The sequence below is a fragment of the Stylophora pistillata genome, chromosome 13, assembly GCF_964205215.1.
Source record: "Stylophora pistillata chromosome 13, jaStyPist1.2, whole genome shotgun sequence".
NCBI classification, from domain to species: domain Eukaryota; kingdom Metazoa; phylum Cnidaria; class Anthozoa; order Scleractinia; family Pocilloporidae; genus Stylophora; species Stylophora pistillata.
Window position 1 is genome coordinate 12,662,889 of NC_142531.1, and position 16,130 is coordinate 12,679,018.

Below are 16,130 nucleotides of genomic sequence, written 5' to 3' on the forward strand. Positions count from 1 at the left end.
GTTATGGTGAAGGATGCCTTTCCCTTGCTGAAAGTTCAAGACTCACTGGCTGCTTTAAGTGGCTCAAGATGGTTTTCCACATTGGATCTTCCTTCCAGTTACTGGCAAGTGGCGATGGACATGAATACCCAAGAAAAGGCAGCACTTGCGACTCTAAGTGGCCAGTATGAATGTAATGTGATGCCAATTGTCCTTTGTAATGCACCAAGTATATTTACCAGATTGATGGTACTCGTCTTGAAGGGCTTCATTGGAAAATCTGCTTGATTTACCTTGATGATGTGATTGTCATGGGGCTCACATGGGAGGAGGAGTTGGAGTGGCTAAAACAAGTGTTTGAGCAACTGGCCTGGGCAGGGCTGAAGCTTAAGCGGTAAAAGTGTTTTCTCTTCCAGGAACGTGTTTTGTACCTAGGACATGTGGTCACAGAAAAAGGCATCAGTGCAGACCCTGGAAAGGTCGAGCAAGTTCACACTTGGCCTATCCAAGAAAACAGCACAGAGGTTAAAAGTTTCCTTGGACTTGCCTCTTACCACCGGTTTGTTCATGATTTCTCAACCGTAGCTCAACCACTGTACAAGCTAACAGAAGCAAAGACAGACTTTGTTTGGACAGGAGAATGTCAGCTGGCCTTTGACTGCCTCAAGTCTGCACTTACATCTGCTAGAGCCCTGGCCTACCAGACTAGAGAGGGGAAGTTTGTGCTAGACACCGATGCATCAGACCATGGAATTGGTGCAGTGTTACCACAGCTTCAAGATGGGATGGAAAAACCTTTTGCATTTGCGAGTCGAACATTGTCTAATACTCCATAAACACCAAAGCTTTAACACGTTTTAAAACGACTAGCCATTCATACTGCGGGCGTGTTTAAGAAAACGTGTCTTAAACCGTGTTTAACAAAACTACCTTGTCAGGTAGTTTAACGATTGTGTTTAATAAAACCCATTCAAAATGGCGACAGAAACCAAGACCTGCGGAAGAATTTGGGAGCATAAAGAAACCCTCCTGTTGCTTGAAAAGTGGGGAGATGACAATATCCAGCTTAAGCTAAAATCATACACACGAAAAAAGCCTATATGGCTTGATATTGGAGCATATCTTCGAGCTGCTGGCTATGAAGACAGAGACGACAGCAGCTTCAAGACACGAATTCATACTCTGATAGGTGCATACAGAAGTTACAAAGACAAATCCACCAAGACAAGAAATGCCACACCAAAGAAGCTGGCTTTCTTCAACGAAGTGGACAAGCTAATGTCAGACAAGCCATGTACAAAACCAAAGGTGATTATAAAGTCCGCAACAATTTCCATTGATGGCGACAATGGGGAAAAACCAAAAGCAGAAAACGTTGAGCCGAACGTAAATATCCCTGACAGCAGCGACGAAAAGTCCAAAAACCTTGAAAAACCTTTCAACTGTGTGACAGTGGTGACAGGTAAGAGTTATAAAATACTTTTCAATTGGAGAGCGAGAGAATATAGTGGTGTTCAAAGCAACTTCTATGGTTGTCTGTAAAAGTAAGGTCACAACCCAAAAACAAGAACTTTTTTTCCGTGTCAAATATATTTAGCAACACAGGAACAAGCTAATATTGGGGACAACAGTTTAGTTAACAACAATTATTAATCTACAATATAAACTATAAACTCTAAAATCTAACATCTCAAAAAAAAATAATATAAAAGTCAATCAGTATGTTTGAATACCGTATTTGAGAGTTTTTGAATGCGTACAAGGAGATAAGAGACAGGTGTATCCGTATATTACAGTGTAATATTGAGATAACCAAACCAAAAGTCAATTTATCATCTTTTATGTCTCTCTTGGCTTTGATGTTTAAGCAACCATTTGATGTTTTGGCGGTCTCCATGTTACTTGTTACTTCAGGTGTAACGGAAGCTTATGAAACAAAGAAGCCAGTATCCCGTAAGTCAGCCATCTTAAAGGCAGATAAAAAAGAGGAAAACCGCTTCTGATGTCTTAAAAAATTTGACAGAATGTTTGAGTCCTTTACGGAGTATCACCAAGCAGCTGACAAGAGCTTCATTGAAGCTTAAACAGCAAGAGAGAGGTGAGGAGGAAAGAGTGGAGAAGCAAAGGAAGGAGGATCAAGAATTTCTCCTGAAACTAGTGGAGGTTCTGCACAAGTAGAACCTAGTAATTACCAGCATCAGTTTCCAGTTCGGTTTTGTCATTTTGTGCGATCTGTCCAAAAAATTAGACTAGCTTATGAGCGATTTTAAAACATTCATTCCTTGAAATTATATTTCTTGTTTAATTTGACAGCATCTGAATTTTATCGTTAATTAATTCACTGTGATTCATTGCTCAAACGATTTGGCTCATATTTTTAAACGCCTTTTTCAGTACTATTCAAACATATGGTGCGCATTATAAGTTTTGTTTTTCCTTCTTTTTTCCTTATTACTTCGAAACAGCGTAATAGTTTATTACTTTCTTCTTTTGTTTGATGACTTCCTTATTTTCTCCTTTCCCTCAACACCCTTGTTTTATCCTTTCTTCGTTTTTTACAGGAAAAATTTTGGATAGTAGAAAAGTACCCGTAACGTAATAACGAAAAATTTCTACGACCAAAGAAGTTGCCTGTAATAATGGAATAACTAAAACTATCGTCAAGTATAAAAGTACCCTTAATAACGTAATAACGTAATAACCAAAAATCTACGCAAGTGGTGGAAAATTTGCCCGTAATAACGTAATATGAAAAGTTTCCAAAGCTGAAGTAGTTGCCCTTAATAATGTAAGAACGAAAACTTTCGGCGGGTACAAAAGTACCCGTAATAACGTAATAACCTATAATCTACACAATGGGTTCGAAAATTTGCCCGTATTAACGTAATACGAAATATTTCCACTACTAAAGAAGTTGCCTGTAGGAATATAATGATGAAAACTTTCAGCCAGTATAAAACTACCCGTAATAACCAAAAATCTACGTGAGGGGAGGAAAATTTGCCCGCAATAACGTAATAACGAAAAATTTCCCTCTAATAATATAATAACAAAAACTTTCGGCGAGTAGAAAATTCCAGTAATAACGTCATAAGGAAAAATCAACGCTAGGGGGGGAAGATTTGGTTAATTAAAGGCGGAGCAGAGAAAATTATTGTAACAACATGATAACTTGGAAAGTACCCGGCCGTAATAACGTAATAACGAAAAATCTACATCAGGGGAGAAGCCTTTTTTAATGAAAGATTTCCACAAACAGAAAATTGTCATAACAACGTAATAAAAAACAAAATACAACTACTAGGACGAATTGCACAATGCAAGTAATAAGACACACATACTCAACAACATTTCCGTTAAAAGCATCCGATTTAATGCTGTGGCTATATAGCAAGTTTTTCAAAATACTAAATGGCCGGCATGCCAGTATTTTCAATAAATGTCACCAATCGAATAATTCCAAGTAAACCAAACGATCATACATGTCGAATGAGAAGAATCAAGCGATCCTTCAATGCTTTGCTACTTTTGTATCCTCTGTATTGAAACATCCGGTATATATGTGAGTATTTAAGTCCCCTCAATGGGCAGATAATCCACTAAACACAATCAGTTACAATTTTTTTGGGAGCAATGGAATTTTGTTCGATTGGTGACAGAGCTGAGTGTATGAATTGCAACGTTTCACAGCCCTTTGTAGATAGAAAAACTGATGAAGTCGTGGCATGGCACAAATAATACGTTTCAGCCTACTTCCCCAAACAAATGTTTGTTCTGCGGCCATTGTGTTAAAGCCATCAGGTAGTTTACCATCAGCATTATAGTGGGTTTTACACTTCTTATCTTTGTGATTTTGAATGTGCAATTTGTCAATAACTTTCACCACAAGTTGCCACACTTTATCCAAAGGACTTGGAAATGGTCATGCCCTGCTTGTGGGAATCTTTAAAACGGGGAATCTTTAAAAGCGGGAATCTTTTAAACGGGGAATCTTTAAAAGCAAGAATCTTTAAAACGGGGATTCTTGAAAAGCGAGAACATTTAAAATGAGGAATCTTTAGAAGCGTCAAATGAAATCGACTAAATGAATGAGTGGTCTGTGGAGAAGTTGCTATTTTTTTCAATTTTAGACCATCAAACCATCAACTACAATGCTCCCAGCCTCGACCTAAAAGTAGCTGTATTATGCAATGTCAACCTTTTCTGGGAATATAGAAATGATCATTGTGTCAGAGAGTAAAAATGCAATCCAGGAAAGTTGAAACCAGATTTAATCTACCTTATTACATGCTGTTGGCAAAAGCATGTAATAAGGTAGATAAAATTTGACCTATCGGGCTAGACAAATGGTTGAAATTCTCCGCTTTGCACGCGGACCAATACAACACGTTTTCTGAGTCCGTCTATAAAACTTTTCTGCTCACAGTGATCACTTAGAAGGTTTCTGGAGACAGAGGGCTGGAAAGGATGGCAGTCGTATGCTCTAAATGAGGAAATTTCACATCCTCAATGGGGAAACGCAGCCCTTAGAAGCAAAGGGGCATGAGTGTGGAATGCAATATAGGCTGCAAAGACATGTTGATGATTATTTCGTATGAAGAACATTTTCGTCAATTGAATCAGCCATGGAAAATAAATAAGAAAGTTTGCTTTCAAGGTTTTGAGCGAGTTATCAACATAAACAGAGTCATCTACAGGAATTGCTACAGCAGGATAGTCCAAAGTGTGTGCCTCAGGAAGCAAGAAGTTACTGGGAGCAAAATGAAGCAGCAATGTTTCCAAAAAGACGCCTAAATTAATGCATGTCAGGTTCTGTTGAAGTATCAAAGCTGTAACCAATGCAAACAATGACCTTCTTCAAATTGCCGAGTGGTGCTCTAATAATTATCTTTTATTGAACCCAAGTAAAACAAGAATGCTGGTGTTTGGGACCAGACAAATGCGCTCAAAGTTAGGCCACTTTTTGCTAAACTTCATAGGAAAGGAACTCTTTCTTCCCTGTCAACAGTGTTAAAGACTTAGGCGTATTTTTATACTCTAATCTAATCAGGGCCTTGTTAAGATGCTGAGGGTCAATGCATACTCTGAGCCTGCCATTTGGTTTTTCTGTAACAACTAGACTAGACACCCAGTTGTTTGGTTCTTCTTCCTTATATCTCTCGTAAATAATATTGGTTTGCCAATGCAATGCGTCTCCCACAATCATTTCTCCTCTTCACTGCTAAAAGGTAGACCATTATGGATTTCAAGAGCTTCTTTACCAGTGTAAGTGACGAACGCTGCAACATGAAGGCAACTTGTTTTATTGCGAAGGTTGGTCACATAAATGGAGAATCCATAGTGCTTGTCTAAGGTGCGGTAGCACTAGATGTCGCATTACCATCACTCGCCATATTTGACTATATCTTGATGGCATCAATGTGTTAAACTGCTAAATCCGTCAATGAAAAGTGGCTTGTCTTTACGGAACGGGTTTCCGGTCAGCCACTCCTGACACCGTATAAACAATTTGGCTCACGTTCTCAAACTTCAACTCGTTTAATTAGAACATTGTGAAGTCACAAGCAACTTACAAGCGGCCATGACGAGGAAAACCAGAGATAGTCAAAACAAGTTGGCGTGCACGCGTAAATACTGAAATCTAATTGGACGCTAAGACAATGTATTATCATCACAGTTGTGTTTCTTTGTAGGCTTTTCAGCTGATTCCTTAGGCATGTTAGATATTTTCTGACACAAGGAATGGCTCTTTTTTAGTTGTCCAGTGGCGCTTTTGGCATATCTCAATGGATGAGAAATACCATGTTTGTTTGTTGTTCAGTGCCCTCACTAAATTTTCTCAACCTAACTTCATTATTCTGATTCCCCTCTGTCAATTTTACTGAACGTATGTTTTGATTTTCAGTAATTATATCCATTCCCGATTCAGATAAAGATGAGGCTGGTAAGTAATTACGGCAAATGTTACTTCTGCTCCTTGGATATTGAGCAAAGGATTTGTAAAGGAAAACAAATGGGGGATGCTTAATTGGAATAGCCGGGCTAATTTGATAGAAAAAAAAGACTGGCCATTAAGCATGGATCTAGGAAAGTTCCAGAGGGGCAGTAGCAGCAAACACTGGCACGTCTGCTTAAGGTTGTGAAATTTAGCATTTTTTTAACCTTACAATCTTTTCTTATTACACTTTGATGGAAATCTTCCAAGTAAAGCTCTGAAGGTCTGTCTATCTTCATTTAAATATTGCAGGGTATGTGGATTGCTGCACATTATAGCTAGTTTAAGGTTAACATCCTAACATTTTACGGGGTTTGTGAGCGGGTGGGGCTACTTCAGTACATGAGTTTATAATTGAAATTTTTCTTTTATTAATGCTGGCTTTTACTTTTCTTGACTTAGATAGAGCCCACAAATTCAGAGAATGATATTTTCACAGAGAGGGACAGTGAAGTCATGTACCCATGAGTTTCATCTAATGGTGCCAAGAGACTATTCCAGTAAAATAACGAAGGTTCCCGTACAGTTCACAAAAATTATATCAGAGCATTTTATACAATCGTCAAAATCTCCAAGGGCTACAAAAAGGAAAATATCCCTAAAAGTGAAGTTTACGAACCAAGAAGGTATTACAAGACCAGCAAGTTTAATGCTGAGTTTTCACAGACAATTGCTACTGTCAAGGCCATAGCGTCTAGGTCACAGCAAACAAGGAATGAAAACCCTTTTACCTTGTTCTGTACAAATGGGCAGCTGAAGAACATAAAGAGTTCTTTCTTCCACACCATGGGAATGCCAAAAAGCCGACTTCATCATCATATTTTCGCAAAGATCTTTGCACACTTACAGCTATAGATAACCTATTGGGTGAGGGAATGAGGCAGAAACACTGATAGCAAGTTTGGATACCCTGCCTCTAAACAACAGTGTCGCCTTCACAAAAGAAGAATACATCTCAGTAAACTAGTCTCCCAACATGCTGAATGATTTACATTGATTCTGTGTTCTTGGAGACAGTATTCTGACAATCGATACCACTTTTGAGTTGGTTGATGGCCTATGGCTAACAGATACTACATACCCGAATGAGTCCTTAATCAACCAGAGCAACAAGCATCCTGAGTTTCCAGGTCCAAATTTCTAGCATTTCAAGAAGAATGAATAGAGTTATAGAGGATTTTCTGGTGAACTCACCATTGCCAAACCAGAATTGTTAGGAATAAAGATTGGCCATGATCTTGACAAAGCTATTGCAGGTGGCATGACTGACATCTTCAAGGATGCAGACAATGTTTGGTGTATGCAGCATAGTCAGGAAACGCTATGCCCTCAAACTGAAATCCCTTGGCACAAATGAACAATCAAGGAACAGAATTATAAGTGACATCTGTGGGTTTCAGGATGATGTCGTACTGCAAAATGGCTTGGTAGATGCAGATGACCCAGAAGACTTCCAAATTCAATTGACAAGTTTGGAGACTGTCTGGGAGAGCTTGGTGCCTGGGTTCCACCAATGGTTTGCAAAGCATAGGTTGAAACAATTCCAGACTTGTCTTATCCTATCTGCCCGAAAGAATCTGGGTATAACTGGGAGGTTCTACACCAATGGTTTAGAGCTCAAACACCGACTTCAGAAAAAACTATCTTCAGGAAGATGACATTCAAAAGGAGGTTGCAAACGTCTCATCAATGATGGAGAAATGGACGACCGAATTTTCCGTTGAGGAAGAAAGGGGTGTTCGTGGTCTGGGAAAGTATAGACTTGCTCCTGGGTACGACCAGTTTCAAGTCGATCCAGTGAAGTCGAACAGGTGGGGCCCAGAAAGGCAAGCACATCACCTCTCAGCATTGCGAAACTTCACACTGAAGTCATATGATATGTATCAGAAACCCAGGGCTGCCGGTCTCAAGTCATCTCCACAGAGTAAAACAAGGAGAGTCCACTTGCCAGTTGCCAGTTGAGATTTGTGATGACAAACCACAAGCAGTCACCCCTATTTGAATCAGAGAGTGATGACAAGACAAAGTGGCAGGTCAGAGGAACTGACTGCATTTATTTATATCTATAGATGTGGCAAGCAGACTTAGAGAGATGAATGGTGCAAACTGAAAGACCAACATAACACTAGGTGGAGGTCACTTACGTCACACAGGTGAAGAGTGCCAGTGTTTAGCTAATGCACAAGGATATTATATAGCTAGCAATTCGTGGGCCTGGGAACTACTATTATTATTAGACCTGGTGTGGGATTTATACAAAGATAACTTTTTTTATCCTATAGACAAACAGATAAATACACAGACTGAGGTATAGGTTTGGTATTTACCATGTACAATTTAAATTCATAGGTAGAGCAAAGAACAACTACAGCTACTGGTGCAATGAACTTCCTTGATCCTGACAAGATATCAGGAAATTAGTACAAGCTTGTGAGCAGAGATGATGGAAAGCTATGCCCCAAAATTGTCCAATGATGTGGGCAATGCAGGGTGGCTTTTCTTCAGGCGGACAAGATTTTTGTCAAAAGTGTGGGAGTGTGGGAATGCACTAGACCATGCCCAAAATAGGATTCTTTTTTTCTTGTTTTTTGCTTAGTACGGATGATTAACGTACTATTAAAATTAAGCCAATTTGATCAGACCTGTTTAAGTTCTGCTGTTCTTGCCTTTTATAAACCTAAAGATTCTATCTTTCATTTATTTGTTTATCTACATCTATGCAAAGGAATAATTTTTAGGAAAAAATTGGTTTAAAAAGAAGATAAAACAAATAAGTCTTACGGCTGACTAATAACCCTTCCAAAGCTGTGATGAGTTGTCGGTAGCAAGTACTAAGGTACTAACATACTAAGCAAATTCAAAACAAGCTGTGATGAGTTGTCCGCACCGAGTACTAAGGTGCTAAGGTACTAACGTACTAAGCAAATTCAAAACAAGCCGTGATGAGTTGTCCATACCGAGTACTAAGGTACTAAGGTACTAACATACTAAGCAAATTCAAAACAAGCCGTGATGAGTTGTCCGTACCGAGTACTAAGGTACTAACGTACTAAGCAAATTCAGAACAAGCCGTGATGAGTTGTCCGTACTGAGTACTAAGGTACTAAGGTACTAAGGTACTAACGTACCTAGCAAATTCAGAACAAGCCATGATGAGTTTTCCGTACCGAGTACTAAGGTACTAAGCAAATTCAGAACAAGCCGTGATGAGTTGTCCGTACCGAGTACTAAGGTACTAATGTACTAAGCAAATTCAGAACAAGCCGTGATGAGTTGTCCACACCGAGTGCTAAGGTACTAATGTACTAACGTACTAAGCAAATTCAGAACAAGCCATGATGAGTTGTCCATACCGAGTACTAAGGTACTAACGTACTAAGCACATTCAGAACAAGCCGTGATGAGTTTTCCATACTGAGTACTAAGGTACTAACCTACTAACGTACTAAGCAAATTCCGAACAAGCCGTGATGGGTTGTCTGTACCGAGTACTAAGGTACTAATGTACTATTTTTCTGTTCAAAGCGAAATATAGGCCAAAATAGTAATTCTGGCCTTGTGTTATCTTAAAAAAAAAAACAAAAAGCCGTTGATTACTATAGGGTATTTTACTACTTCAAAACAGGAATAAGAAGGCTCTGGATTAGAGGAGTATTTTTTTTCTACTATTGAATTGGCAACCAGTGAATAAGAGGGAGTCATGGAAGGTTCTGAGTACGCAACACCGCAAACAAAAGAGAAGTAGCACCTCAGCAACCAAAAAATATTCTCAAAGGACCAACATCGCAATATACATTAAGTTGCACGATTTAAATGGTCTGGTTTGGCCGATCGTGCGTGTGGTAGAGGTCTGGAGGTCAAGTGAAATGCTAGCCAATGTTTATTAAAGATTCATTAGGATTTATTGCTTACTTTGTTTTACCAAAATATAGTTTCTAAAAGGGTTAAAGACAAAACTGCAATTCATAAATGGTTTATTTCAACGAAAACCGTCAGTTTGAGATCACCAAAAAAACGCAGTGCAAGTTATTCTCCACTACATTACCGTATAATAACAAGCCAACTGGGAGCAGGCCGTTAAGTTGATTCGTAATAAACCCGTGAAAGTGAAAAATCAGATACAATGAACTATATGAAGTTCATATATTTTGTACTGTGGTATTAGAACAAGATACAATGAAATATATGAACTTCATATACTTCATTGTATCTGATTTATCACTTTCACGGGTTTATTACGAATCAACTTAACGGCCTGCTCCCAGTTGGCTTGTTAGCTCAATTGGTAGAGCGCTGCACTAGTATCGCAGAGGTCAGTGGTTTGAATCCCGTACAGGCCTGATTTTTTTCAGGTCTGATTTTCGCTATTGCTTAAATAGCGCTATCTACTGCAAGGATTGTGCATCATATGTATCTAATACCGCAGTACAAAATATACGAACTTCATATATTTCATTGTATCTGAATTCTCTTAGTGTTATTCCCTGGTAATGACATGTGAGACATGCGACAACATTTCCGGTGTGCATTTACATTGTCACAAATTCTCAAAATAGTATTCTGAAGGTGGTTGTAGGTGGTTTTAGGTCATTCCTTGTTTTAGTAATTACAGGAATGAGAAGGCTCTGGATTAGAAGAGCCTTTTTTTCTACTATTAAATTGGCAACAAGTAAATAAGAGGGAGTCATGGGAGGTTCTGAATATGTAGCACCATAAAAAAAAAATAGAACTACCAACTCATGACCTGAAAAATATTATCAGTGCACTGACATCGCAATATAGAGTCGCACAATTTAAATGGTCTGGTTTGGCTGGTAGTGCGTGTGGTAGAGGTCCAGAGATCAAGTAAAATGCTAGCTAATGTTTATCAAAGATAATTCGGATTTATTGCTTACTTTGTTTTACCAAAATCTAGTTTCTAAAAGGTTAAAGAATACACTGCAACTTATAAATGGTTTATTTCACCAAAAACTGTCAGTTTAAGATCACCGCAACACCGCAGTGCCAGTTGTTCTCCCCTGCATTACTGCATTAAAAATAAGATCAACACTGCAACACTGCAAACCCCAATGTTTATCAATATACTCCTTTTTTCACACTAAATAATCAAGTGTTCAATTTCATGGCATACATGAAAAGAACAGCTTCCTTGACTGTGTGCATTGCTGCCACATCTATACTAACCTTATTTATTGTTTTCCTTGATGATTCCCAGACTGCATTACACAAGTTTCCAGTCCTTTAATCGAACACTAGTTAGTATGCTAGTATGCTAGTACACTAGTACTTTGGTGCACTTGTGATAGGCAGTCCTTTAATCGGACGCTAGTAAGCAGGTACGCAAGTCATTCATGCTCACGCGAGAGGTGTAGTTAGTACACTAGTACTCTGTTATGCTAGTGACATGCAGTCCTTTAATTGAACACTAGTACGTAAGGACGCAGGTCACTCATGGTTGTTGGAGAAGTGGAGTTAGTACGCTAGCACTGGTACGCTAGTCACACGCAGTCCTTTAATCGAAAGCTAGTACATAGGTGTGCAAGTCATTCATGGTCGTTTGAGAGGTGCAGTTGGTACAGTAGTGCTGATGAATTAACAATATACTAAAGGAGAGTGTGCTTAATAGGTACTGTTAGTGCTGTAGTACTGATTATTAAAAAAAATCTATAGAAAAGCATTCCTATAATGGCCAGCATATGCAAAAGGATGGAGATCCAACAAGCCCCTGTGGGGTGAAAGTCAGAGTGAAAAGACAAAACTGATGACTATGTCCCAGGGAGCAGTCAAAAAAGACCTTCTTGGTATTAAATGGAACAATCAGTCAAATACTTATGGTTCGAAGTGAATTTTAAATTAATAAAAATCACACAAGCCAAATGGCAAAAACCTGGGATTAAGTGGACAAAGAGAGTATTACCAAGTCAAGGTGCTAAGGCAGCATGACTGAGTGGTAAGCATGTCAGACACAATCCACCACTCCCGGGTTCGAATCCCCCCCTGACCACTACACCTGGATTTGTTTCATAGAAGCTCTGAACTCAAATCCCTGACCATGCTTGTAAGGAGCCAACTAGTTTGCCTCCAGCCAGTTGGGATTCTTAACAATGTTATGTTGAATTTGAAATATTTGTTTCAGTTGTTTGCTCAGCTCAGCCCAACTCATACTTGTGCTATAAACACTGTTGAGGGTATATAAAAAGGTGTTTATTTATTCAAGTTGCTCAGTTTTATGATCCTGTTGCTAAGATAAGAGCTAAGATCGAAATGTACGCTCTTTGGCAAGCTGGAATTGACTGGGATGACGAGCCCCCGCCTAAAGTCCGCTCTAAGCGGATGAATGAAACCCTTTACAGAGATGAAAGAACTTAACAACATTACCTTTCCAAGAAGTGCAAATGCAACCAAATCTCCAATGCTGCTGTATTCTCAGACCTGCCTAAACATGCCTTTGGAGCTTGCACCTACACCAGCCAGAGATCAAACCATGACAAGTACCAGGTCAAATTGATTGCAATGAGATCATGAGTTGCAACCTTGAAACAACTGAGCATACCAAGATTTGCATACCACACTCCTTGCATAACGTCTGGCCATGACTACTGTAAGAAACCAGGATATGATTCCAATCCATCAGGTTTTTCACTGATAGCACAAAACGCTTGCCTGGATAGAAAGCCCATCATGAAGCTTAAAGCCATTTGTTTCCCCATGGGTGGGGGAGACACATTACAGGCAAAGTGAATGTGGCAGCTGATGTTTACAAGAGAAATATGAGTAGAAGAGCTGAACAGAAGATGGAGCCACAGACCAGAGTTCTTACAGCTCACACAAGATTTTTACCACAAGAAACAATGAAATCTGTCTCAGAAAAAGATATGGAACTATGTCGGGTGAGAGTCTTCTGCAATGTAAAGAAGGTCAAACAAACCATCAACCCTAACAAGTTCTCTAGCTGAAGAAACTTGATAAGAGTAACTGCACAAATATGAAGATCAGCCAAGTAGACTAATTTATGAAAGAATGCCTAAGGAGGAAGAAACGGCCCACTTACCCCTTAAGAACTGGAGAATGTGGGGATATTCTGGATCAAAAAGAGGCTCAAATAGACTTGCATTGTCAGAAAGGAAACAGAAGAGATTAAGTCACTGAGCCCGTTCCAGAAAGATAAAGGTTTAATTAGATTTGGAGGCAGAGTGGACAAAGCCATTGTCTCTTATGACACAAAGCACCCTGCCCTACTCCCCAGCCATCATTGGATCTCCTGGTTAATAACAAGCCATGTATATCAGCACAAACATACTGGTGTAGCAGCTACGATTGCCTAGACAACGAAAAAGTTCAGGGCTCTGAAGGCAAATAATGTAAGCAAGGCAGTGAAATTCAGGTGTGCATTCTGTGTCGAGATGCAGCAGAAGATCAAGATGCAATTGAAAGCAAATCTGCGAGCCCTTTGCTTAGCCCCATATACCCACCATTCTACATCATTGTGTGCTACTATTTTGGGCCTTACAACGTTAAGATATCAAGAAACAAAACTGCAAAGCATTATGGAATGTTGTGAATATATCAACAACGTTGAAATGGTAAATTGGCCACCATTACGATTATAAAAGCTGACATTTTGAGCATTAGCCCTTCATCAGAAGCGAGGCCATTATGGAATCTGGTTTATCTGTCGGATCACAAGAGCTCTCCATTTGAAGATGGCAATAGACCTCAGTACAGTAGAGTTTCTTCAGGTACAGTGAAGATTCCTGGCTATACAAGGACGACCACCTGTCATACTAAGTGACAATGGCTAAAAGTTTGTTGGTACAGAGAAAGAGCTGCGTCACATGACACACAACATAAATGAAGAAGAAATTGAAGAGTTCTGTGGAGAAAATCACGATAGCTGTGCAGAAGCACTAGTTAAAGGCTGCAAAAGAGCCCTGAAGAAAGCAAAACAAAAGCAAACAGAATCATTTACTCGCTGATTTTGTAGAAAGTTCCATCAACAATTTAACTGTATTTCACATCCCACCAATTATTGTGAAACAGGTGGTTGAAGGCCTAAAGAACATTCCTGATAATAAAGCCACAGGACTTGATGGAAATGGAGTTGAATCTTTAAAGCAAGTTTTGAATGCCATTGCTTCTTACTCACATCTGCAATGCTAGTACTGCAAGTAGTTCTTTCCCAAACAACTTTTAGAGAGCAAAGCTGACTACTGTCCAGAAGAATAACTCAATCCATGGTACGTGGTACAGTCTCAATCCAAGCGCTTGAATGCCTCTCTCAACTCTCGTAGCGCGCCTGTGAAGTTGGCAGCCACAGTGGTAACAGTGAACTTGAATTGCCTGATCTGGAACGAATTAGAGTTTCCCATACAAGACACAATCTACTGGACGGATTCTACCGTAGTTTTGCAGTACATTCGCAATGAATCAAGAAAATTTCACACCTTTGTGGCCAACAGAGTCGCAACGATACATGATGAATCCATACCGCGTCAATGGCGAAATGTCAACACTTGTGCCAATCCTGCTGACATCGCACCCAGAGGCACAAAAGGCTCCGAATTACACAAGTTGGAGCGGTTGGTTTAACGGCCCGAAGTTTCTGCGGATGGAAGAGGAAAATTGGCCCAAACAACCGTCCCAGCTGCCAGAATTGCCTCTGGACGACATTGAATGTAGGAAATGCCCTGCTCGTGTGAATGTCATCGTCCGTGGTAAAATGCTGTCCTGCTTCTCATCATGGGACCGTCTTAGAAATGCCATAGCCTGGTTAGAACATTTCAAGAAGTATTTGGTTGGCCTCCTTAACAAGGATCCAGACAGCATTCCCAAGGGACCCCTGACTATGAGTGAAGTTATTGCTGCAGAGTGTCATCATCAAAGCTGTCCAGCATGACGCATGTCCAGCATGACGCATGTCCAGCATGACGCATGTCCAGCATGACGCATGTCCAGCACAATGCATTTCCAGCTGAGCTGGCTGTGGTAGGCCAAAGAGCGTCTGGGAACCAGAAGAAGAGTGTTCCACGGTCTAGCCCAGTATGCAGATTGAACCCCTTCATTACCGACGGAATATTAAGAGTAGGAGGTCGCCTTGAGAATGCGCCTGTTTCGTTCCAAACGAATCACCCTGCTATTCTACCAAGCAAGCATCATGTCACCAATTTGATCATCTGGAACTTCCATCACCAACAGGGGCATTCGGGTCCTCCCCACGTTCTGGCTGCAATTAGAGAGAAATATTGGATAGCGTGGGGACTCTCAGCAGTATGCAGAGAACTGGCAAACTGTATGAACTGTCGCAAACAGAACGCCTGTCCTGGCGAACAGATAATGGCTCCATTACCAGCGGCAAGAGTTGCTCCCTTTGATCCACCTTTCACACGAGTGGGCGTGGACTACTTTGGCCCCCTGTTCGTAAAGCAAGGACGAAGTGAAGTGAAATGATTTGGCTGTTTATTCACATGTCTAACCATGAGGGCAGTGCACATCGAAGGCGCACATACATTAGAATCAGACTCCTTCATCAGCGCTTACCAGCGTTTTGTAAGTCGAAGAGGCAAGCCTCAGGCAATATACAGCGATAATGGCACCAGCTTCACAGGCACGGTATGGGAGTTGAGAGAGGCATTCGAGAGCTTGGATCAAACGAAGATCTATGATCGGCTAAGGAAGGACGATGTTCAGTGGTACTTTAACCCGCCAGAAGCCAGCCATCAAGGTGGAATTTGGGAACGAATGATTAGCTCTGTTCAGAAGATTTTATGCACCCTGCTGAAGGAGCAGTGCATCAAGGACGAAACACTATCAACCCTGTTGTGCGAGGTGGAGAGGATCCTCAATGAGAGACCCTAGACCCCCATGAGTGATCACCCTGACGATTCTGAGCCGTTGACGCCAAATAAACTGTTGTTCCCCAAGTCTAACACCTGCCTTCCTCTTGACGTATTCAAGGAGCAAGACAAGAGCAAGACAAGTACAATAAGCGTTGGCGGCAGGCAAAGTGTCTGGCAGACGCCTTCCGGAAAAGATGGTTGAAAGACTACTTGCCTTCACTACAGAGAAGACAGAAATGGTATTCGCCACGCTGCAACTTGGCCGTGGGTGATTTAGTCCTGGTTGTTGATGAAAAAATGCCACTAGGGCGTTGGCCAAT

The 16,130-nt window shown here is 40.4% G+C and overlaps 1 protein-coding gene and 2 pseudogenes across 1 annotated transcript; all 3 read left to right on the forward strand.

The window, feature by feature from the left end:
• The first annotated feature begins 954 nt into the window (after positions 1–954).
• On the forward strand, positions 955–2,352 carry LOC148717703 (uncharacterized; annotated as a pseudogene).
• Positions 2,353–5,217: 2,865 nt separating this feature from the next.
• Positions 5,218–7,936, forward strand: LOC148717704 (uncharacterized; annotated as a pseudogene).
• Positions 7,937–14,914: 6,978 nt separating this feature from the next.
• On the forward strand, positions 14,915–15,421 carry LOC148717705 (uncharacterized). The gene has a single exon (XM_088742398.1). The coding sequence runs from the start codon at positions 14,915–14,917 to the stop codon at positions 15,419–15,421; it is 507 nt and encodes a 168-aa protein (XP_088598524.1).
• Positions 15,422–16,130: the final 709 nt, after the last annotated feature.

Coding starts and splice junctions, on each gene's coding strand:
- LOC148717705 (XM_088742398.1), top strand. CDS start 14,915: ATGACGCATGTCCAGCACAATGCATTTCCAGCTGAGCTGGCTGTGGTA.